This window comes from Tamandua tetradactyla, chromosome 6 (genome assembly GCF_023851605.1).
Source record: "Tamandua tetradactyla isolate mTamTet1 chromosome 6, mTamTet1.pri, whole genome shotgun sequence".
In the NCBI taxonomy this organism is placed as follows: domain Eukaryota; kingdom Metazoa; phylum Chordata; class Mammalia; order Pilosa; family Myrmecophagidae; genus Tamandua; species Tamandua tetradactyla.
Window position 1 is genome coordinate 163,923,260 of NC_135332.1, and position 25,290 is coordinate 163,948,549.

At 39.4% G+C, this 25,290-nt stretch overlaps 1 protein-coding gene across 5 annotated transcripts in view; it reads right to left on the reverse strand.

Annotated features, from left to right (window-relative positions):
- Window positions 1-25,290, reverse strand: part of ENPP2 (ectonucleotide pyrophosphatase/phosphodiesterase 2) — a 108,810-nt gene that overhangs the window by 23,616 nt on the left and 59,904 nt on the right. For all 5 annotated transcript variants that reach the window (XM_077167546.1, XM_077167543.1, XM_077167542.1 and 2 more), the window contains exons 9-17: window positions 21,804-21,859; window positions 17,180-17,245; window positions 16,427-16,499; window positions 9,825-9,933; window positions 6,274-6,399; window positions 3,103-3,134; window positions 2,285-2,412; window positions 366-453; window positions 107-194 (exon numbers count right to left, since the gene is read on the reverse strand). In XM_077167546.1, coding sequence (XP_077023661.1) covers window positions 107-194; window positions 366-453; window positions 2,285-2,412; window positions 3,103-3,134; window positions 6,274-6,399; window positions 9,825-9,933; window positions 16,427-16,499; window positions 17,180-17,245; window positions 21,804-21,859 — 766 coding nt within the window. The remainder of the gene's footprint in view (window positions 1-106; window positions 195-365; window positions 454-2,284; window positions 2,413-3,102; window positions 3,135-6,273; window positions 6,400-9,824; window positions 9,934-16,426; window positions 16,500-17,179; window positions 17,246-21,803; window positions 21,860-25,290) is intronic.

Consider the following 25,290-nt stretch of genomic DNA (forward strand, 5'->3'; position numbering starts at 1 on the left):
GAGGAGGTGGTCCCAGAAAAGAGATACCCCATTTCTCTCTCTGACACTGAGAAAGTTCATGTTAACTAAAGATGTTTTATTAGTTTTGATTGAATAAGTGACTTACCACACATAACATTGTAAAGCTCTATATTTTCAAATGGAGGCACTTTAGTCTTGTATTTAAATGTTGGGCCGTAACCTACAAAGACAGTCTTCCCAAAGAGAAGACAACACAATCAATTACGCATTGCAAGGTGCAGTACCAACCCTGCTTCTATTCACAAATACCACCCAACATCACTCCCCCTGCCCTGCCCCGCCCCACCCCATCCCTTCCCCAAATCACTAAAGCCTGTTTTCAATTCACAGTTCATTGCTCATACCTGCATGCTGTTGACCTTGTTATCAAATCCATGGTCTCCCTGGAAAAAACATTTTCCTGATGGCTTCTTATAAACATCCATAGGTTTCCTACAACGAAATGACTCTAAAATCAGTCAGGATTTCTCATGAAATCACTGGGAAAAAAGGAATATTAGTGCACAAAAACTCTCTAAGAAATGGCTTTTAACAGTATATTTGTCTCTATGTGAATTGCATCTTCCACGTAATGATGAGAAAATGTTGCTGTTCATTTTCCCACATGCTCTGGCTTTGACCATCACCCAGATCAATGGGAATCTATAAACAGTTTACTCAACCAGCTCCAAGCCTGTAAGAACCTCCATTGCTAGGACAGTGTTTGTCTGGTTCACTTCTGTGTACACATCACTAGGCACAATGCTCAAGCATATAGTAGACACTTTTAAACAGTTCATTTTTAATCAGCAGAGATCTGTATTCTATAAAAATGTTCGCATATAAAATTATCTATCAGTATAGTATAACTAGAGAATACAACTGAGTAGTAACTTACCAGTAGTAGCAACATATCTAACCAAATCTTGGTCTCACATAGACAGTTTCTCTACTTAGAAATAGAAAATGGAACACTGGCTCTAGCCATCAAGACCATTTGCCCTTCCTTCTTGTGATAGTAAGACACCTTTTGCATCAATGTCATATGGCCCCTTTCCAAAATATTACATGTTTCTTGACACAGGTATTTCCTATGTACCTACAGGGTAGATAGCCCTAAAGTCAAGTGCTTTGGGGTAACCAAAGAAGTATAAAATATGGGACCCCACTGTTATGAAAAACATTGTCAGTTTGTGATAAGATATGTACATATCAGAACTTGCCCATACAAGAGTTAAAAGGATTTTACAACTAATTAAAATGCCTGGCTTTGTCTATAATAGCATCTACCTCTGGGAGGGCTGTTGCTTACCTGTCATCACCTGTTGTTAAATGTCCACTCAAATCCTGTCTTTTGTTCAGATTAATTTACCAGCTGTGCCCTATGTAGGATTTGCCCTCTCTTACAAGTGGCCCCATACAAAAAAGGCCTTGCAGAGACCCTTGTCAGCCAAGCCATGTCAGTCTCATCTGTGTAACCTTTTTTATGAAGACTCCCCATGTCTATTCCAAATAATTCCAATAATTTCTGGCCTTCATATATCTCTCTTCATAATCCCATATAGCTAACTTACGTACTCCCATGCATAGTTACAGAAGGATAGGTATACGTTACAGAAGGAGATTATAGGTGGCTTCCCAAGTGTTCCATACGGATACAAGTTCCTAAAGGATCAAAATGTTCTCATTATCTTATTCTCCCTTGTAACTTATTAATCACCTACATAAAATGCACGTAAGGTTTGTTCAATTATTGCTTACTGACTGATTCACAACACTTTCCTTGCGCTTGGAGTAGGAATGAATGGGGTGTGGGGATAGCTGCTTCCAAGTGCATATGGAAATGGATAAACCTAAAATGATTAATTCTCTGGAAGGGGTTATCACCTTCAGAGTTTTCTCTACCAGACTCAGAAGCAAGGACAAGTCTATTCAATATCGAACACTACCTATGTGAGTGTGATATCCGAAGCAGTTACTTATTTTCCTAAATTGTGGGAGAGTCTTTTGTAATGCCTGAACTATTTTAGGCAATGTAAAATACACTCACAATAACAGGTTCTAAGATTAACATTTTCTGCAGTCCTCTATAAACATTGCTACAGGCCAAGTGCATCACCTCAGCTCTAACTGTTCAGTGTACAAAATCTTTGGAAACAGGTTTCCAACTGAGAGTCCTTCTCCCTAACCTTGTTCCTCTTTCTGATGGCAAAGGACTTCAAAGCATTCCGGTTACCAGAGTTGGCTGTCAAGATGAGAAAGGGACCGTCAGTCCCCCTGTTACCTTGCAACGTGCCACCTGCGCTCCACCAATAGGTGAATGTCTTCAATCCTTCTGTTGTTCGCATAGTGCAGACGCTTGGGGAGGTGCTGCTTCATGTAAGCCTTAAAGTGCTGATCTGGTTTTTTACACTGAAATATAAATGGAGATTGGACTTTATATGAAATGATTTCTTGGAAGAGTCCTCAAAACTCCCTCTCTAGAAAGCTGCAGGAGGATTTAAGTCAAACAAAAGGTTGGTTAGTGAATAAATGGAATTTGTTACATCCATATCAAATAATACAAGCTGAAAACAAATAACTTCACCAGAGGTGTGAAATGGCAGGTTATCGGAGGGAGGTTAGGAATTTTTAAGATAATTTCTGACTCATGAAATCATCAGTGAGAGCATCCCAAACTCCACGGCCTTTCCCAACAGCTTCAAGTCAAAGGGTGGGAAAGGTAAAGGCCCTGTATTCAGGGTTATGTGATCTATGTGCTCGTGTGATTTTTACATCTATATTCCAGACTGGGCACCCACGGTGGGCGTGTCTGTTTCAGAGAGAGCAAAGATTTGTTTAACCATGAATGATTACTTTTCAGTTCTAATGGAAGGATCGATGTCTAACGGATCGTTAATTCTCAGTTCACATCATTGCCATGGCCATTAGGGACCTGCAGCTGTTCATGGGCTGCAGGTTTTGAATACTTTTAGGGAAACAAATACACAGGATGGCAGGGGAGAGAAGAAAATGCTCCCCACTGGAGAGTTGGACGCAGGAGGTGACCCTGTGAAAGCCGTTTTTGAGGCCAGTGGCCTGGTGACTGACGCAAAGACTTACCGTGAGATTAGCTACAATGGCTTTCGGGTCATCTGTTCAAAGAGAGAGAGAGACAATGATAATTACTAAGAGTAATCATTGTTTAAGAGCAAGAGATTCTCAAGTCTATCTTTCTTTACTCCCCCCAGAAGGACTACCACTTTTACATTGTGCTTAAAAATATATATATAAAATTGCCTTAGGGTATTTAATGTGTCCATAAGTGAAATGCAGCTAAATAAGAGGGCCAAATCCAATAGGAAATAAACTGCTCTGCTAGGGCCAGGTCTCTTCCTCTAGAAGGGAATTCCTCCTTTCACAGCAGGATACTGCTGAGTAAATTGTCTCTATAAGTTCCCCAGATGATTCCGCTGAAGCCTAGGCTCAGTTTATTTGCAACTTAATGTCAGAAACTAAACTGGGCATCTGGGACTTTTAATGCAATTTTCTGTTTACCTGCAGATCCTTGAAAGTGGTCATCATTCATCTCAAAGATGAACCATCTAATTCAGTGAGTTATTTTTTTAAAGGGAGTTTTGTGTCCTCAGTAATGTCATGGGTCTAATTACATAGCTAGTGCTCCTGCCAGGCATACAATACACCTCCTTTATTTTCACACCCAGCAAACAAAGGAGATATTAGTTTATACCCTAAACTAGCTAAAAGCAAAAACTATGGTGATGGTGGCTGGGTATAAACTGCAGACAACATTATATTATTTCAAGGTCCCCTTTTGAGGGGTGGGGGAGAAGGGGGAGATTGTAGATTGGTTGGATTTCGTTTTGCTTTCAAATAATTTGCTTTATTGTGTCATTATGGTAGGTTCAGAAGAGATACCAAATGCCTTGATGCAGCTTTCCCTGAAATATAAATGCCAGGGCCACAGGCCTTGTTAATTTCATTTGCTGCTGCATCCCTGGGAACTGTCACATAGCAAGCACTCAATGAATATCTGTTAATAAGTATTTGTTCATATTTGTTAAAAAATTGCACAAAAAAATCTTGCCTTAGGGGTACAAACACCCCCAAACACTATTTGCAGAATATTAGTTCTAAAGCTAGGAAATTCAAAGGTAAAATTTGGATTACATTCTAGGTCATTTGGGACCAAATTCTACTTTCATCTTTAATGGCATGTAAATAAGGAATACTGATAATAGCTAACACGAATGGAGTTCATACCACATACCAACCTCTCTATAGCAGCTTTGCTGGCACTTTCTCTCTGGTCATTCACAACAACCCCGAGAGAGACAGACACCGTCAGTGCCCTAAGTCAGTAGGTATTTAGAAGGGCCGGAAGTCAGCATACTGGGACCCAAGCAAAGTGACTGAGCAAGCCACACTTTTAATCTCTACCCTCTTCGACCTCACAAGCCACAATCCTCCAAAGCACCATTCATGTTCTTTGATAATGAAGATAAAGAAATAGCACAGGACAATCTTGTGCTCAGATAAATCTCAAAAGCGAGGCAAAGAATTATAAGGAAATAGATTCCTGAGTCCATGTTAAGGAGGATAATCGGACAATTTTCAAGTACTCAGCTTTCTATTGTGTGAGGGGAAGAGGTCTCTAGCAAAGTATGGTGGTTAAGAATCAGGAAACTTGAATTCAAATCCCAGCGGGGCCACATTTCCAGTTGTGCCATATTCCAAGCAAGTTACGTCAGCCCACTCTGAGCCTTGATTAAAGGGGATAATGATACGTACCACCAGGCTCTTGGAAGGATTAAATGAGACTGTGTGTAAATCTACTGAAATAGTGATATGAGGAGACATCATTGTCACAGCCAACATTTGTATAGCTTTTACTATGTGCTAAGCGCTAATCTAAGTATACAACATACATCTAATCTCTCATCTGATCTCAGCAATCTTTATTTTACAGATGAGAAAAATCAAGGCATGAAGTACAAGTAGCTTGCCCAAGGTCACAGTAAATGCTTGGTAGAGCCAGGATTTGAACCCAAACATTCTGCAACCATTGTCTACACCCTTAGCCACTCCACTTTACTGCCTCTCACAAAATGAAGCCATGTATAGGAAAGTGTTTTTGTAAAAATACAAAGCATTTAGCTATTGGTAGTTCGCATTTCCACCCTAAAACAAATCCACCCCCCGCCCCCATTATATTTACCGATGTCTGAAATGCTTTTCAAAATAGACAAAACCTTTCTTGCACAAACTTTTAAATGCAAACAGTAAAATCAAGAGGTTCCAAAGTGGTTTGCATGCCGTCTTCAGCAAAGGTCATTCTGTCTCCAGGAGACAGAGAAAAAGAGAGGACATTGAGGACAGGAAAAGGCACAAAAAGGAGAAACCATCAATACTTTGTTTATTTCACAATGCTGCCTGGAGCTAATCTTGGAACATTTCCCATTTGTGTTGATTTAGGAGCGTAATTTGGGGAAAAAACCAATTTTCTCAAGCTTTCAGCTTTTAGTGTCAATGGTTTCTGATTCCCAAGGTTACAAGTTCCAATGTTTTCCACGCCCAACCCCCCTCCCCCAAAATGCTGTATTTCGCCAATAAAACCATGGGCTTCTCAAAAGTTAGGGAGATAGCACCTAAGACATCTTAGTCCACAAATTAAAGCTCTTGTCAGTGCATATCATAATCTGAGTGGGTAAAATATATGTGGCAAGATTACTCTTTATTTTATTCTTTTCTTCAAAATAGCCGTAGCTTCCCAAGGCTTAATGCTTTTGTCCTGAGGTCTGCCAATCATTTTACAAAGGTAGAAAAGCCATCGTAAGTCTCCCAAGAAACAGACTTGGTCAGACTGTGGTTCTAACAAGCCTGTTATGGACCCTCTAGTTTCAGCAGAAGAGCAGGCTTTTCCCTTGCCAACAGAAATGTATGTTTATAAAGTGCTTCAAATTAAGTGCATTTCCCACATGATAAAAATAGCAAATATTTATATAATGCTATTATGTGCTGGGAACCATTCTCAGTGATTTAGATACGTTACTTTTTACAGCAACCCTATGAGATAACTACTACTATCATCATCCCCATTTGTCAGATGATAAAACTGAGGCATAGAGAGCTTCAGTGGCTTGTTCAAGGCCATTCAGCTAAGAAATGGCAGAGCTAGGACTTGTACTCAAGTATTCCAGTTTGACAGACCAAGCCATTACCTACTCCATATGTTACCACTCTAACAACTCAGAATTTTAAGCAACAACTTACATTTAGGATTATTACTAAATTTGGATCGAATTCTTCCTAGAGTCCCAGGCACTAAAAAAATATCATCCACATTTGTCAGGTAATTGCTCAAGAATTCAGTTCTATCACATGTGACATCTTCCATTCCTAAGGGGAAGAAAAAAAAAGTATTTTCAGGCAATTTTGAAACTAAAATCTCAGCAAAGATACAGAAGATAAGATCCAGGCATCCGGTTAATTAGTTTGTAACAAGTCAATGAGAGGTACTCTCCCTTTTGAGTTTTCTTTACTTTAAAATTCTAAATGCGGCTTTTAGATATCTTTCACGGGCTTTGATTTCACTGCATCATCTTGCCAGCACTACAAGACTGAAAAATGTGTCCTCCCAATTATCGTTATCATTTCAAGTCATTCAGCAAGAACAGCCAAGACAAAGGAAGTAATCATGATTTGAAGAAAAAAAATCTATTCATACAGTCATTATGAAAAAGATCTATCATTTTACAAACAAATCAAACAAACAAAAATAGCCTAGATTTCTTCAAGCTCTTCCCACTGGGGGTAGTGCAAGTAACTGGGCTATAGAGTTCTGTATCTCTTTCACAAAATGACATTGACCCTCTCTCTATATCTCCCTTCTTGAGGACATAATCACCAGTCCTCGCTGTCTCCATTGGTGGCCTTGGATGTTACTGACAAAACAGTATTGGCAACTAGATTTGAGAAAGAAAAACGTCAGCCCCAGTGACCATCCAAACTGAAAAATAAAATAATCCAGGAAACAAGCTGTAAACAGTGTAATTAGTCAGAACTGAAGGCCAGCAACAGCATAGAGAAAGGGGTCTAGGTAGGGAATGTTTTTAACCAACAAATATTCCTCCCTCCCTATGATCGGTTTCCTGGTTCCCAACCAAGGATAATTTCTTAATGATAAAACAAACAAATAAACAAAAACTCAGATCTTAGAACCATAGATAATGGAGGCTTATTGGAACCATGTTTATCATTTTTGAAATTTATGAGATGACATGGGACTATACAGGTTAAAATACTGCTTTGCACAATTCATTACCATGAATATTCTCTAAAAGGGAAAATAAATGATAATGTAAAGGATACCCTAAGGTTTTAGAATAAGACATAATTGGGAGGGGTCCACATCTGGTGAAATTCAAATTATCCCCTTCTGCAATTCAGATCCAGGCATTTTTTAAAATTATAAATTGGTATGAAAAGAGGGAAATACATAGAGAAACATACGCCAACATACCGTAAAAGTTGAACATCCTGTCCTTTCACATTTAAACCCTCAGAAAAAAGTAAAAACAATGAACAGCCACTATGTTCTAATACGATGTCACCCAGGAATTCAGGAAGCTTCTTATGCCACCCCAATGGTTAACAAACAACCTTACTTCCAAAGACAGTCAGGTACTGTGCTCAATGCTTCTCAAGCTTCATCAACCTTCACTCTCCAGACCAGCTCTATGAAGCAGGTATTGATGCTCCTATTCTACAGATGAAGATGCTGAGGCTCAGAGAGGCCACCTAATACAATGCATGCAGCGTCACCCAGTTCTCAGGTGGCACAGTGCAATTTGAACTCCCTCCTGACACCAAAACCTGTGCTCTGAAAAGCAAGCCCATACTACTTTTTAAAGAAAGATACGCCATGGCTTCCCAAAACCAAATGAGTCCACTTATCTTAGATGCCTGGCAAGAAAAGGCTTAAATCTAAGGATGGCCTTTACAGTGTTCTAGCATGTGACTCCTTGAAACCCATCTGCTCCAGCATGTGATGAATGCTTTTGATACCTCTGGACAACTTAGATAGAATCAGCCATGCCACGACCGCTGTCCTGTCTTCAGCTTTCCACTAAACCCAACTCATGGAACATGGTTTTGCAGAGGGTAGCATTTAGTTTCTGAGGAAGAGCAAGTTAATCCCCACAGCTTTGTTTAGCTTTCTATAGATCTACCCCTAGAAGAATGTGCTGGAAAGAAAACTTTTCATCCAGAGGCAGAGCTTTGTCTAGGGAGATTTGCCTGTCATTTTTTTTTAATTTAAAAAAATTATTTTGACATCCTTCCAAACTTACAGGTGTTACAAAAATAATACAAATGCTAAACAGATAATTCTGACTTACTCCGAGTCCCCCAACCTCCACATATCCAGATATACCAATTTTAACTTTTTGCCACATTTGCCATATCATTTTCTTATTCTTATTTATTTTTTTCTTTTGCTCATCTGACCATACCCTGGATATGAGGAACGTCAGACACAAGATTTTCACAACTGCACAGTCACACTGTAAAATTATATCTTTATACCATCATCTTCAAGAATCAAGGCTACTGGAACACAGCTTAACAGTTTCAGTTACTTTCCTCCAGCCACTCCAATACATCACAAACTAAAAAGGGATATCTATATAATGCCTAAGAATAACCTCCAGGATAACCTTCTGACTCTGTTTGAAAGCTCTCAGCCACTGAGACTTTATTTTGTCTCATTTCTCTCTTCCCCCTTGGTCAAGAAGGCTTTCTCAATCCCATGATGCCAGGTCCTGGTGAATCCCAGGAGGTCTGTCTTCCATTGCCAGGGAGATTTACACCCCTGGGAGTCATGTCCCATGCATGGGAGAGGGCAGTGAGTTCACCTGCCAAGTCGGCTTAGAGAGAGGTCACATCTGAGCAACAAAAGAGGTTCTCTGGGGGTGACTCTTTGGCCTAATTATCAGTACTGTCTGTCATTCATAACTGGGCTGACACATTTCACATTCAAGAGCCAACCAATTTTCTTCTTCCAAATCCTCTGCCAAAAGGGAGTACCCCAGTATTCCAGAGTCACTACTTCAATTTGATAGTTCTGGCATGCAGGCGCTCCTCTCCAGAACTCAGTCTCTACACTCGTGAAATAAGAATGCTAAGTTCCCCACCCCCAATCCCAAGGCTGTAATAATATAATATTTGCAATGCTCATGATCACCCCAAAAAAGTGGTCATGAATTTTTCTGCTTTTTTAAAGTGACTCCGAAAACCTTTCTCTTCTTCCCTTTAATAGTCTTCTCTATGTTAGCAGTATCCTCTGGTTTGAGCTTTGAATTTCCTCAGTGAATAGAGGGAAACATATATTTTACCTATATGCTACTTCTTTGGCAAGAATTCTAAGTCTTCTGCCTTCTCATCCTATTTAGATTAATTTTTTAGTCATATCAATTCTATGGGCTCTTTTTTGGAGATGTGGTTGACAAGGACCATGCATTGTCACCTGAATGTCATAGTCACAGGGAAGCAACTAACAGCACAAGCATATTGCCGGCAACACTTTAATAAGAGACAGATTTTCATAGAATGGCCTTTCCTGGAAAGAATGTGGAGATAGAGCAAAATGAACCCAGAGTCCTCTCGGGACATACGTTTTAGACATGGCCTGACAGTTCCTTTCCTGACCTGAAATTAAGGGAATAGGTTAACAGCCACCTGGGAGGGCAATGATTCCTTTCCACAGTCCAACTGGAAACAATATCTGTGTTTCTGTCCTATTAGAAAACAAAACAAAGCTTTACCGTGGTCTCCAACAAAGATGACATTTACACAGCGATGCAGGTTTAATTGTTTCAATCCATCCATTAACTGCCCCACAATCTTGTCAATTTCTCTCAGAGGATTTGTCATCTGGAAGAAGGAACAAGTTAGTGCCCACAGTTTGAGTTTCTCATAGATCTTCTACCCCTAGAACATTCTGGAAAGAAAATTTCCAGCCCAGAGGCAGAGCTTTGTCTAGGGAGATTTGCCTGCCATTCATAAAGCAAATCTGACCTAAACACTTTATATCTGTGTTCTTTCGGGAGAACTAAAATTTCTTCCCATCCAATGTCTGAAGATTCTCTGGTATAAAAATATCAGAAATACTATCAAGGACAATACTTTTTTAAAGAGATATATGGCCTTTCTAAAATGTAACAACGTCCTTAAAACATAAGAATTTGCGTATAAGCAGAAAGTTAGATGGATAATTTAAGCCTCTTGTTTCCTAGTTAAAATCACATTAGGCCTTGAGTCAAGACAAGAAGATGGAGACTTTAAGTGAATCAAAAGCAGTTCTGAAATGGTAACCTTCGGTTGGGTTTTTAATGTGGACATCATGAATACGATAGCATCCATCCTACATTCCAAAGAACTCCACTGTCCATTTCTGAGGCAATAACTTCCTAAGGAAGAACCAATTCTAAGAAATGAGCTACTACTTTTCAAGCTAGTTCCTTTCATGCTGATCTTGGGTAAAGTAAGAATCTGCAACAGTCCTAGCAAACAAAAGTGGACCACTGAGTTTGTTCTCGAAGACATCTCATTTAGCCTCACAAAGAAAGAAAACTCAGTTCTCTGAAGAATATTTCCAAAACCTAAGAAACATAATCCAGCTCTCATTTTCTTGCTTCAAATGGAAGGCTCTAACAGCCTACATGGAGGCATATCCTCTCACACTCAACTCTAGCTGTGCAATGGAAAGATTTTCAAGAAACAGCTCATCAGACAACTATTAGACAGTACTTAAGATGACTTTTACAAATTAACGATGATCAAACACCTATACCAACAATGACTAAGAACAGAAGGGATCCACATACAATTTTTACTCAGACAGTATAACATTATCTTCCATTAGCATCATCACAGATTAATCAAGAACTTTCCTCATATCATTTCATTGCTGAAAACAGGTGCAAACATTTTTTTTTCTTTAATCAGGAGTTGGAATTTCGAGTCCTGCCACAAAAAGTAGATCACAATTGAGAGCTTCAGGATGATATGTGCAGCATAACCCGAAGAGATCAACAGATAAGGACCAAGTAGAACGTGCCTCTGAGAAGACCATGCTAAGAATTTCCAAAAGCAGAACATATGTCAATCCTTGGCAAGGAATGATTCTGCCTTACACAGCAGGACATGTCAGGTAATAGCTAATGCCGCTTCTTAGAGATCAGCCAGACAATCACAAGACACAGCTTCAGAAGTGTCTGAAGGTTTGGGGAAAAGTAAAACATACTTAGTTCTGAACGTACTGGAAAGAGAAGATTACTCATATTTCTATGACAAACAAAATACAAGCATACAGCTCATCGTCTTCTTTCTTGCTGTCTCAGTTATCCCCTTTTCTTTAATCTAAGGCCTTTTTTTAAAAATCTCCAAATGTATAGCCCATTAGTCTAAGCCAATTTCCTACTGAGCTCTATTCTTGCTTTGTCTTTGAGGACTTTCCCTGTACCTTGCAAGGTAATCCTCAAGAACCAGGGCTATCAACCACTGGGATTAGTTTTGGGAAAAAACCACAAGCAAAACCAATAGCCTTCATAGCAGTCACTCAAACCTAAATGTTAGTAATAGTTTCAAGGTACTGGGGGTAAAGGCCCCTGTATCTGTCTTGCTGAGAGTTCAAGTTTTCATGTTAGTGTTCATCTCTGAAATACAAGATTCTTTCCAACTTGAAGCCAAGGACAATGCACCAGAATTTTCCTAAAACTCATTCATCAGATATTCAAGTCAAGATGCTAAGAAAACCTTCAACTCAAACCTGCCCGCCACAAAGCTTTGGAACAATGGATAAACTTACTTTGTCCTGGCGAGTTTCCGCAGCATAATGATCCATCCTATGTAATTTTCTTCTTCTTTTCTTTGGAGGAGCAACTGGTCTTTCCTGTCTCCTCTTAGGGGTAACCTTCCTCTTAGGTCTCTTAGCCGGAGTAAGAGGTGAGCCATAACTACTCTCCTGTACTGGCGGAGAGAGATGTCTGGACTCAGAAGTCGTCTGTCCCTCTGGGTCAGATAATAAAGCTCAAGCTTTGCCATCTGGGGTCAGCAGAGTCTTAGTCAGGAAGACTAAGGCTCCTTAATTGAAAAAAAAAAAGTTGGTATAAAGGATGATTCAGGGAACTCTATAGAGAGAAGCTTCCTGAACCAATCTTGATGCTGTGGTCACAGTTTCTTTACTGAGGACAAGAATGTAATTTAAGGAGAACCTAGTCAGGTGGTTTCTGCTGGCTGAGGGCCAACTCAGCTACACCTGAAGGTGACATGAAGGGGAGGTTCTCCATCCTATAACTTCTGCATCTGGGAGAGACTGGTCCATGGTTAGGGAAAGCTCCCCACTGATAAAGTATTTGTGTAAAACTGAACCAGATTACTAGTTACTTGGTCATTTCAAGGTAACGATTAGAGTTTATGTAGGTGGCTCCAACTTAGATTCTGATCAACTGTCACCTTCATGCAAGTATAAGGGAAAAAATCAAAAGCCAAGAATGGAATAAAACATAAATAATAAGTGATGTTCCTTAATCATAAATGTAGCTCTATGAATCAGGACTCTCAGCAGGAAACAGAACTTCTCACCAGCAATTGAGGCTTCCAACATAGAGGAAGTCTAAGCCAAAGGGTAATCACAACTAGAACTGAATTTTGAAAATTCTTTTTGTAAAAAGGAAAAAGTCAACAAGATCTCTTCATCTTTGGTATGCACATCAAGAGTCTCCTTATACTGTTATCAGAAACCTCCTTTTTGGGGGAGCATGGCCATGTTATGTGTTTGGTCTGGGAAATCCGAAAGCAATAAAGGCTCACAGGTAAACTGAATAAGACTGAGACCCACTCGGGACCTCCAAATGTTGGAGAAAAACAGCCCTCTGATTTACTGATGGTGCAAAGGTGAATTTAAAGCAGCAAGCCCTGCTGTCTACCTAGCTGACTTCTCTCGGTGGGACTGTTCAGGGAGTCATTCAGATGCAGGAAGGGGCAGGAGGAGGATCAATGTTAGTGTATCGAAGGAGGACATCTGCCATGCGATTTCACTGTTCCCAGGGCAAGCGACTGCAAAGGCACTTCTGTCTCCGTCTCATCCTCTCTATCCGGCGGAGCAACTGAAAGGCACAACCCCACAGACTTTGGGGTTTTTAAAAATGCTTCTAGCTTTAGGCAAATCTCCACGAGAAGAGCAGCGAAAGGGAAAAAAGGTTTTCCATTTCATGGTCACTGAATATGTTCAGTTCGCGCTCAGGTCTGCAGATCAGACACTAGGCCATTTGCAAGAGACCTCAACATTCCAAAGGCTCCAAAGTCCAGCCCTTCCAATCGCAGCAGGTTAAAGGGGCAGCAGGAAAGACAGGGTTTAGTCAAAACAGGTTTTTACCTGGTCATTATATTGCATGTATTTCCTCTCTCGAATGTTAGAGGTGGATGAAAGCTAAGTTCTCATTGATCAGCCACTTCAGCCTGACTGGAGAAGATTTAGCCTAAGGTTATTAAGAGGATGGGGGAAGTAGAAGGCCAAATTTCCCTGCTTTTCAGAAGGATATTTTGCCATCTGAAGGTAGGAACTAGCCAGCCAAAGCTCTGCCTCTAGGCCTGGAAGAGCAGCCGAACGAGGGTCACAGAGAAAGCAGAGAAGGTCAAAGAGGAAAAGATTGCGCCAATAATCAAAAGCAAGCATATTTTTGAACATTCACCAGTACACTACGAAACCAGGAGCAATACACCATTTCTTGAAGTTATTTGGTCATCTCATTTTTAGCCTTTGAGAAATAGTCCTGAAAAACTTGTTTTCAAATATTAACCCAAAAATGGACCGAGTTAACTGAATTCTTATTGTAATACACAGCGTTTTGCTAAACTCATTTCAGTTAAACTTCAAATGCAAAGTATTTTCTCATCATATGTAAACGAGAACCCACTACTGATTTTTAAAATAACCGCTCAGCTCACATAATTTTTACACACACAACAAAGGTATATGCTGAATAATTATGTAAGCCAATAAATCTAAGAGAGAAGAGAGGTTTTGCTGGCTTGCTTTGGTTTCCATTTTAAAGGTGTAAACCATTTTCATTTTCCTTCATTTAAAATAAGATTCCTAGGATCCAATGAGAAATAGTTGAAATCTGAATATTGTCTTAGGAGAAAACGACTGATTTACTATAACTGAAGATACACTCCAAAGTATCCTATTAAAAGTGATTTACCCAGTGAATATACCAAATACCCCAGTTGCAATAAGTAGAATACTAAAAAGAACATAGCATGAATACTCTCAATTCATCATTCAAAAATGTTATCGGAAAAGTCCCTGTTTATATATTTACGAAACACTCTGGGCATGGAACCACCCTTACCGGATTTTAAAGCATTCTATAGCATGCTTCATTCACTCATTGCTCAGTACTTAAAAGAAAAATTGTTTGGTTCTTGATCAGAAAAAGCACACACATGTACTTTCAAATAAGTCATTGTAACTCACTATACATAGCAGAATCCAAAGATGTTCATTTGTAAAGAACATTTATTGGTAAGCCATATCACTTTTAAGGAACTGAAGATTATAAGTTTTATCTCATCTGTTTAATTCAAAGCCAACTTTTGACATAAAGAAAATATCCCGTATCATTTGAAGATATTTACTGGCCACTTTGTTTATTCTCTGGAGTGAAGGAGCATGAAGTGTCTCTGTGGGAAGAATCCTAGACTGGAAGGCTGAGGTCTTAAGGTTCTGTCCCCAAGCTCACCACTTACCAGTCAGGCGATCTGAGTAGCCTCAAAACCTCTACATACCATCTTTCTTTTAAAAGAGTGACTACACCAAACCAGGCTTTGCCTATGCCACAGGGATTTTTAGGGGATATTGTCGAAGCAAATTGAACTTTTAAATAGGGCACATACCACAAGGAACTACTTAGTTGTTGTTGTTGTTTTTTAAACAAAAAAATGATATTTAATAAGTCATTCTTTTTGTTCACTTCAGTTTAATCTCAAAGAAAGTCATCATCCTAAAGACAAAACAGTCATTATAGTTCTGTGTTTCATGTATGCAGATGTTTATCTCATTTTATCATTTGTGTTTCACAATAATGCCAACCCTAGTAAACATCAAAGGGAAAAGGAAAAAAGCACCAGACTTTACGTGATTTCAATGACTTAAGATCTACTAGGAATGGTTTCACGTAGCCATAGGTTTTACTGCTTAAAAAAAAATCACCACTGAATTATTGAAGTTCAAGTATCTAGAAATATTATGGTTCTTTAGCATTTACTGTCTTAGCTTAGACATACTGCATTTTGCTAAAAAATATCTAAACCACGATACACTTATCTGTATCTCCATGTCATCTTTATGCCAAAATGCAGTGAACCTAATTAGACATCAGTGTTCTCACAAACTATTAGAGAAGGGGTGGCAATTTCCATCAACAAAGAGTTTCTGAGATACTTCTCATCCAAAATCAGGTTTTGTTATGTTGATGTAGACCTCACCACTCTATTAGGAAAGAGAGGTGTAAAACCTTTATTATATTAAAAGATTTAGAATTGCAATGTCCATCATATTTTAAAATGATCTATGATATAATTCCAGGAAGAGTTCCATGTATAGATGAAAGAAGAACATAATAAAACACAGCCATCCCTTTTCCACTTCCTAAACTTGGAGCTGTACTGGGTACTACTTAACAAACTGGGTATTTTCTACTAAGATTCCTGAGTGTTTCATAAAAGGGTATCCATACTGCTTGGCTAAACAGATTCTTTCATCACTCTGTTCCTCTCAATTAGGAATTAGTTTCACTTTTGGAAGCGATGGATATGTTTACACACATGATGTGTTGCTGGTTTTACAGGTATATATATATACATATGTCAAACGTATCAAATTAAAAAGTGGCTTTTATACTTTAACACATATGCTTGGATGATTGCACCTGCTAAGGCTATTGGAGCTACTCAGCTCCATCATCATTTTAAGAGAACTGAAACTCAGTTGCAGTGTTTTATATTGTACGTATCTCCAGATTCCTTTTCACTGCAATCCCAAGAATGGCAAATGCCTACACTTCCCAACCCTTCGCCTTATGACTGACACCTGCAGGACTGGAGTACATCTCATTTCCCATTAACAGCAAATTTAGGTTATGTTTGAATAGCAAATCAATCTGAAATGAAGTTCCTGTAAGAGAATAGGCATGTGTAAGATATTTTTAAAAATGTTTTTAGTTTTGTAATTTTCTGAATATGAATAAACCTTGTCGATAACAACATCCCCCAGAGACCATCTTCAAATCCTGAAATAAAGCCAGTAGGTGAGACAGCCTAAGGACACAGGCTGTCCTCAGGCAGATGACAAGCTACTAACCTCAGGGCCAAAAGGGCCATATTTGTGTCCGGACAAATCAGGTTGTTCGGAGTAGAAGGCGTAGACCGAAGGCCTACGGGAAAATCGAACGTTTCAGAATCTCCTTCAAATCACACATAACAAAGAACATCAAATATTCCTACATATTAAAAACAAATCCTCTCAGATCAAGTTGCTTGATCTCCAAACAATGTTGTTATTCCTAATGAAAACCCATCTCCTTCGGTTTTCGTCTTCTATTGCTTCCACATCTGCTGCCCCCCTTACCCCCTCCCCACACTGGGGCAACTGCCTGCTACCACCTTCAAGAAGCAAAGGGCCCAAAGGAAAATTGGAAAGTGAACCCAGGTCTTTGATTCCCAAGATAACAGAGCCCGTGATCCTTCACACAGGCTGTGTAACCTACAGCCCAAAGAAGGACTCCGCTGAAGCGATGCGTCCTCCCTGCTGCTGGCCCAATCCCTGGGATACTGCTGGTTCATTTACCAAAGCCCAGAACCCCCTCAAATGCTGCTGCTAGGACCAGGATTAATAGTTGTAATCCGTGTAATTAAATGGTCCCCCTAACCCAAGTTCATTGTATTCTTCTTAGGGAAGTAATGATTAAGGATAAGAACCACAAAACTTTTAAGAATACCAAACTTTGGCTGTGGTTCTGTCTCACAGTTCATCTAATCTTTCACACAATTCTAACCAAAGATAGAAATTTACCGAAGGGAGAAGTGAGAATAGCAGGGAGAAGGAAACAAATACCTCTCGTTGTCTGGCAGGGTGAGCCACTGCAAGATGGTTAATATTCTCCGCTCATGAGGGATGACACTGTGGGGTAATAACAAGCAGAGCACGTTGTTAAGTTGCAGCCCCACAAACTTGAGCCTGATGAGCCAGCCCCCTGGCTCTTGCACCCTGGCCAAGTGCTCTCCGTTTACCACAACGTGTTTCCTTTCGTGGTAGTAAAAGGCCCTCTTTCGGAGCAGTGTTTAAACTTCCATTTCCATTTGCAACATATTACATTGCTCAACCTCGGCCACAGAAGATGAGACTGGAAACTCTGATTCACCGCCCAAATGAGGAAACCCGCCTTGCTGATCAGACACTTGCTCCGGGCAGCGGGACGTGGCAGAAAGGGCCCTGGGTTTAGAACCATCGCGGTTTGGGGGTGAGACCACAAGCTGCGGCCACACGCTAACCAGCATTCACATCCCCAATCTGCCACTTGCTGGCACTGTCCTTAGGCCTCTTGACTTCTCTCAGCTTCACTCTTATTCATCAGCAAAACAAAGATAACAGCAGAGCACCGCAGGGCCTTGTTATAAGGATTAAATAAGTCCTGTGAGAGGCATGTACAGAGCCGAGCACGCAGTAAGTGCTACAACAGTTATTAATGATCATAATTAGTTGTGGCTCAGCCTCTAATTAGCTTTACAACTTTTGGAAAATATTTAACCTGAAACATTAAGTTTCTCCTCTATAAAATAAAGGGTTAGAGAGGGCATTCTTGAAATTCTCTTCCAGCTCTATAAAAATCAATCATGATAGTCACATATAATTATGAGGCTTGACAGAGAGCATATAATCTTCATCCACAATGACTTTTGTGTTTAAGTCACATTCCTCTGTTGAAATATAATTACCCTAAACCTGGCACTAGCTTGAAGAGCTCTCAGTTAACATGCCAGTACTGTATCTCAGACTGATTTACACTGAGATGCCCCAAAACTGAGTGGTATCTTTACTTAAGGGGCAATTTGCTCACTCTTTCCCAACTAGGAGAATAACACTCCCCTCATCAGGACCAGGCATTAGAAGTATGTTCACGATGAATTCAAACACAAGTGCAAGTTTGACGGTTGTTAGTAAAAATTATTGCAGAACACTGAGCAAGTCATTTAATCTTTCAGTCTTGCTGGACTTGAGCTAGGGTCAAGCCTAGGAGAAAGAGAGATCCTCAGAGCCATCACAGATGGTTCGAGTTGGCAGGCGCTCCAACCAGGCAGCTGCCTCCACTCACCCATCTACCCACCCACAACTCCAGCCTCTCCAGTGAGCAGGCATTTGTCATTCCTCTGGCCCCCTCTGCCTAGAACTATCAAACCAGTGCAGAAAATTCTATTCACTGTATCGTCTATACTATCCTAGCTAGAATACTAGTAAGTAGCAAGTATACTAGTAAGATCATATTTACTAAATCATATTTACTATAAAACAAGTCCACATTTAAATATCTTCAGATGCCACTGAGTAAATGTGACCCTGTTTCTTATTATATTCTATAATTGAGATTGAAATTGGCATGGTAAAGCCCTGTTAATCACGTAAGGCGTTTAATTCTTCAATACTTAGAAATCCCTTGTATCTGAACAAAATAATTACATATTTTGAATTCTTCCCTAACTTAAAAAAAAAAGCAAATGCTGTAGATTTTTCATTTTACCTTATTTCACTACCTACCTAAAAGCTGCTTTATTTTACATAATGGGTGTTAAGTCACAAAAATGAGATTCTGATGAACTCGCTTGATGCTAATGGAAAAATACAAGCTAACAGAATTTAGCTCTGCCATCAGCAGGGTATTCGACCAGTGGAGGGTAGGGAATAAAAGCACCCAGATCAGACTGCCTGGGTTTGAATCCTGACTAGAACATGTGCTCAGGATGAGTTGTTGGCAACTTTCTTAACCTTTCAGTGCCTTGGTAAAGTGAGGATAACAAGAAAATCTATCTCATAAGGGTATTGTAAAGATTAAAGGAAATAACATGTTAAGCACTTAGAACAATGTCTGGCACATAAAAAGCCTTTACAAAAATGTTACCTTTTATCATTCTGTACTGGATTCAGGTTCACAAAGATGATATACTCACTCATGAACTGTCAAAGGCATATTATGTTCAAGGCATTTGTATGAGTAGAAAAAAAGATGCAAGATACCCGTATCAAAATGAGTTATGGAGAAGTCACCATCCTCCTCTTAGAAAGATAATTGGGGGGTTATTATTTCGGGGCAGGGGCTCAGTATGTGTGGGCAGACTCTAGTGGTTTGAGGATTAGTCCTGAGTATAAAAGTAGGCACAGCATTTCACTTCTCTAAGCCTTAATGTGATGATCTCTAAAATGAGTTGGGCAAAATTGTCTCTAAGTTTCCGAGGCATTCTAGATTATCTTTATGAAATAACTTCGCTATGGTCCTTAGGCAATAATGTTTAAAATACAAGGCAGAAACAGCACAAACAAATCTAAGGATGCATATGTGTCTAAATGAAAAGGAAAATAAGGCTCACGTGGCTGTTTTTACCATTGTTGAGCGATGTACAATTTGTCATGAGACAAGTATATTAGGCAGGACAACAAAAGATGAATGAAAATGAAGGGCTAGATGAGGTATTTAGTGGTAAAAGGGGAACAAATTACCTTTAGGACATACATAATCATTGCCCGGTCAATGTTGAAAGAGGTGATGTGAATAGCAAAACATATAATTTACTGGTTGTTCACTATGGATCAAGTACCCTATGCAATACTTTTAATTTGTTCCATCTTCACAGCACCCTATGATATAAGTACTAAAGAGATTAAATCACTTGTCTAAGGTTATCAAGCCAATAAGTAGCAGAGCTGGGATTAAAATCAATCTAAATACTCATATATGATGAGAATTACCGCATTTGAACATGAACTGATATAAAGGACCATACTGAGTTATTGGTTGAGGGTAATCCTAGAATGAAATACTATCATTTAAAAAGCAAGATTAAATTGAGGTTGCAGAGCAGCACCAGGTTAAAAAGAGGGTCTTTAAAGTCCAAGCCTATGATTTGACTCTGGTTTTAAATTTCACCTTTTTTTAGAATGAACTATGTGTAAATAAATATCTTTGATATATATATTCCATCCAAAAAACAGAAATATAATTATCTATTTCCAAGTTATAGAAAGCTTCCAAAAAATAAAAAGAAAGAAAAAAAATGAAACCAAGTCACTCTTAGGATATAGAAATAAAGAAGAATGGACTAAGAAGCAAAGCAAAACTGCAGACATCTTTGGAGCACACAGAGCTACCTTCTTAAAAGTGGTTTGACATGGGTGGAGAAAATTGCCATTTGAAACCAGAACACTGTGCCTTTTCAAGGAAGTTGTGCAGTTTCAGGGGGGTCAGGATGGGGACCACGTATTAATTATGTTGCTGGCACCGGGCAACTTTGCCAGGCAATATGTTGAGGAGCAAAAGGGAAGAGGTTCTATAATCATCCATGACAGTCATGGATTAAAGAAAATACGTAATGCAGGAGCATAAATTAGTAAATCAATTCGCTATTTACGTCAAGCAATGTCATTTCTAACACACTCACACTTATTTCTCCACTCAGCAAACCTGTTAAAAAAAAATAAAGAGATGCTCTGTCTTAGCTTCAAATCACCAAATCCAGTGTTAATTCAGCCCTTCAAATCTGTAAAAGCTACTTCATTCCTGAATTTAGAAAATGTAGATGCTGCCATTCTGCATTAATTTGAACCTGTGACTCCTTCTCAGCACACTACTATTATAGAATAGTCAGATTCTTGTTAGGGCATAAGAGGCAAATATGGAAACAGCTTTAGGTAGTTTCAAAAAAATATGGAAAGAACATCTCAGTGGGGACAAAACCTCATGAAAGTTGAAACAGATTCCCTTTCTTACTAAAGTGCCTTAAAAAAATAAAATCAACATGTTGACACTTCTATTAGGTAAGTTTCATCCTAAGACTATTTTATGAACATTAACTAGTAATCTCCCATCTCCTCTGTGAGGAGGGGCAGAAGTCCCATTTCGTTATTAGGGACATCCTGGAGTTCAGTGGGAAAGGCAGGAGAAACTGAGGCCTCTTCTTTGTCTCCTTTCCGGAATTTACTATCTCAACCACTGCCATCAGCTCCCCAGCTGCCTAAAACCTCACCAGCTTTTCAGAGTTGTGACCCAAAATAAAAATACAGCATGTTGTAATCTATTTATGGAAAATGCTATCGCAAACCACAGCAGTAACAAATAAAGAGTCCAAAAGAAATATATATTCCCTAGGTGGCCAGTTACCCAAACCCAAAAAACGGGGACAAAAAGTCTAAAGGACAGCTAGAAGAGAAAATCTGCCTGAACTGGCCTCTATTAAGGAAGGTTCTAAAGGAAAGAGAAAAGAGAGTGTGGGAGGAAGAGGTGGGAGAAGGGAGGGATGTAGAGAAAAAAGATTCTTGAGAAAATACCTGGAAGCTTATTTTGTTTCGGCCAATATTCAAGAGCTCTAATACCTTTGCCTTTAACTGGAATGAAATAGACATTAAACTGATGTTTCATAAATTGAGTCGTAATTTGAAGTTTCCAAACATTCACAAAATAAAGATAACTTACACAGACCAGAAGAACGTCCCAGCTTTCACCCCTTGCTTGGCCGCTGTAATCCATAGCTAATGAGGAAAATATAAGAGGCTTACAATATGTTTTGAGTTTTTGGTTCAGAGAAGAAAACGTTTTAAAAATATATTAGATCAGATATCTTATGTCTTATGCACACCCCACCATAAATCTCACATTATTTGTAAGCATTTCTTTTTCATATCTGGAAGTCGGAATTGTTATTTCCATAAAGGCTATTCTAAACATCTTCTGCAAAAGTGCCCAAAAGTCCTGCTATGATTCCAGAAACTTTAAAAAAATTAAAAATGAAAAAAAACTTACTGCACCTCAAAAATCTCTTTGTACCTGACTTTTCTGATCCCTGGTTTGACTATTTCACAGACATGGCAGAATTCTGCTCATCAAAGGACCCAGGAATGGATCATATGTTTCCTTTACTATTGACAGCCTACAGAGAAGACCCCCAGTTTGGCACACAGATGCCAGAGCTGTGGGGCCTAGCTTGTCTTGTTTTGTTTTAAACACAATGAATAAGAAACTAAAAGAGACTACTTTTAACCTGAATTTTCTCCATATCTTTTACCTAGCCTTTTAGTAAATGGGATTTTAGCAATAAGTTTCTGAGATAAACTAAATGAACTATATGAACCCAGCATTTCATTAAGCTTCTAAAAATATTCTTTATAGTCCAAACTGGTGGGAGGCAGAAATTGCAGTGGCTAAGAACATAGGATCTCTCAACAAGAAGCCTGGATTTTAAGCCTCACCTCTGCCAGCCATCAGCCATGCAGTTTTCCAGTATGTCACTTAACCTCTAACCGGTCTCCTTTAAAATCGAGATTACACTACCTAGCCCACAGGATTATTTTAACCTTCAATGAGATAATACATTTAAAGTCCTTATAACAGTGTCTTAGCATTTGGTAAACAGTCAATAAATTTCAGTCTTCATCATGACACAGTAATGGAAATAAATGTCATCCAGTTTTTCTAGGAACATTAAACACAGCGTAGAGTGGTCAGTGACCCATAGAATGTAAGCGTGCAAGAAGAAATCTGCTCACTTTAGAGAAGAGAATGGAGGCCAGCGAAATCGAGAACTGTGGCTTGTTTTCAGGCCAAAGCAAAAACTGGTCTATGAATTACGGCCAGCCCCCTTTCTGGTTTCACCACGTCCAGACTTGAAGAGTGTCTGATGGACTCCAGGAAAACATCTTTAATCATTTTCTGAGACAGCAGGTCATCTGGAAGCATGGGGAATCCAGAGGCTCTGCCACCGTTTCAGAACTAACCGGATTGCTTGGCCTAGAGGAGTTCAGCAGGGGTCGCCAGGCCCCTCAGGGGCCACAAGGGACCACTGTGGCTGCAGCTGGCAAGCCAGGCGTGGGCAGGAGAAAGTACAGTGTTCTTGCAGAGCTGTCCAGTTCCAGGCTGCTAATGGATTTCAACTGCATGGGCTCGAATTCCTCACCCCGTCTGCATGCCCTGTGGGACTAGAACTGGCTGGCCAGGACCTGCCTCCCTGGGGCAGATGAGAAAATAAGGACCTCATGTTGCTCTGAGCGCCCTCTCCTCAGCCTGGCCCAGCACATCCTATACTTTCCAGACAGCTGGCCACATGTGGGACCCTCAGTCTGACCCAACTCAAAACACAGCCTGGAGTTTCATTCATTCTCTTTCTAGAGCCTCACCAGCAAGAAAATGAGCTCAAATTCAGAGCTGGACATCCTGGAGGTACCTCAAAATCACACCAGATCTCAGGGGAGCCAGTTTCTTACATGACCTCCTATCATACTTATTTTAACAGATGCAGACTTAGTACATCTATATACAAAAAATTCCTAGAAAATCCAGTGCCCTACTATTTCCATGGGTTGTAACTAGGCAATGTCTGTCATATGTGAAATAGAAGATTGTTCTGGGGAGTTATGGAGGAAACATTTTTTTAAAAATACAAAACGTATTTAGTTACAATTAGTTAATAGGAAATTTGTCAAATGATGACCCTGCACTTTCTAAATTTTTACTGTAGACTACATGCTGATGCTGGCATTTTCTGGGCACCAGGAAGCCCCATGACTAACATTTAGCTCAGTAGCCCTCTGGGAACAAAATCCCCCAAAGTGGCCCTTGCGCTGTTAAAAGGAAGAAACACACATAGAGAAAAACAATAGACATGAGGTGGCTAAAACTATTGCAAGTGGAAAGGTCAGTCACTTGATTTTCTTTATACTATTCTGTACTTTCCAAAAATTTTACAGTTAACATCTTCGTAATCAGAAAACATATTAACCAATTGTAGAAAGCAATGTGAAATATGCAGTCAACTTGAAGGTAAAAAACATGATTTCTTTCCAAAAAGAAGCAGGAAATTTTTCCCCGCTTCTTGGTAAAACTCCTGCTGATGTTATTTTCTAAAAGAAAATTGGGAGCACGGTCAGAGAAGTACAAAGAAGGAACATATATAAGAGATTGCTTGAAATAAAAGCCACATGAAAAAATCTCAAACAAAAGAATCCAGTAGCAATGAAGCTGACCTGTCATGGTTTAGCAAATGATACAAGACTGAAGCATAATTAAAATGGAGTCTTAGGTCATGTGACAAATGGCTAGAAAAGTCCTGTTGTAGACCACATGTATATAATATATTTCAAGGCTCAGAAACTAAATCTAGTAATTACTAAGAGGGGAAAAAAGAGCTAAAAAGTTGGATTTTTTTTTCCTTGCAATAGAAAAGTGAAAACAAATCTCAGATTAAGAAAGAAAAAAAGTTTCTTAGCTCCCTGTTAACTCAGAAAATGGAAATTATGACTTCTTTGAATTTAAATGTAAAATAAATTCTCAGAGGTTGGTCAAACAACACAGTTCAAAATCATAGAACAAAATAAAAGCCCAGTGAATGTGGGCTTCCTGCCTTTAATCCCAACGTTTCTTCCTTTGTCCTGCTTTATTTGAAGGCACAGTTTGCAACCTGTGTATCCTAGATGCTACATTTTGTAAAAGGGACAAATGGGAATAAACTGTACTTCGCAATATGCTACCGGGAATAATCACCTCCTTAGGGAAGCACTTAACCCCACTCAGCCCTACCCTTTATTCCCTAATTTTTATTCCCAACCCTTTATGCCTTTTAATCTTTCATAATAGGCATAATAAAGAAATTAAAGATTGTGAGAAAGTTTCCCTACTCAAACCACAGGGGTCTAAATGTGAGATCCAACTATCGCTGGAAATAAGTAATGTGTGAAGCTATGAGAGAAAGGGAGAAGTTTTGAAAAACAAAATGAGCAAAAAACATGTTTTAAAAAATGATCTACTATCTCAGTCTTTCTAGCAGATCTTTGCAGGGAGATTTTCCCTGTGCATCCACAAGTACAGAGCTAGGACAAATAAAATTCTGGGAGACCAGAGGGAACGGCTGGGGCCCTAGCCTCAGGAGAAAACTAGGTCAATTGCTGACATCTGAGAGTCAGAACAAATG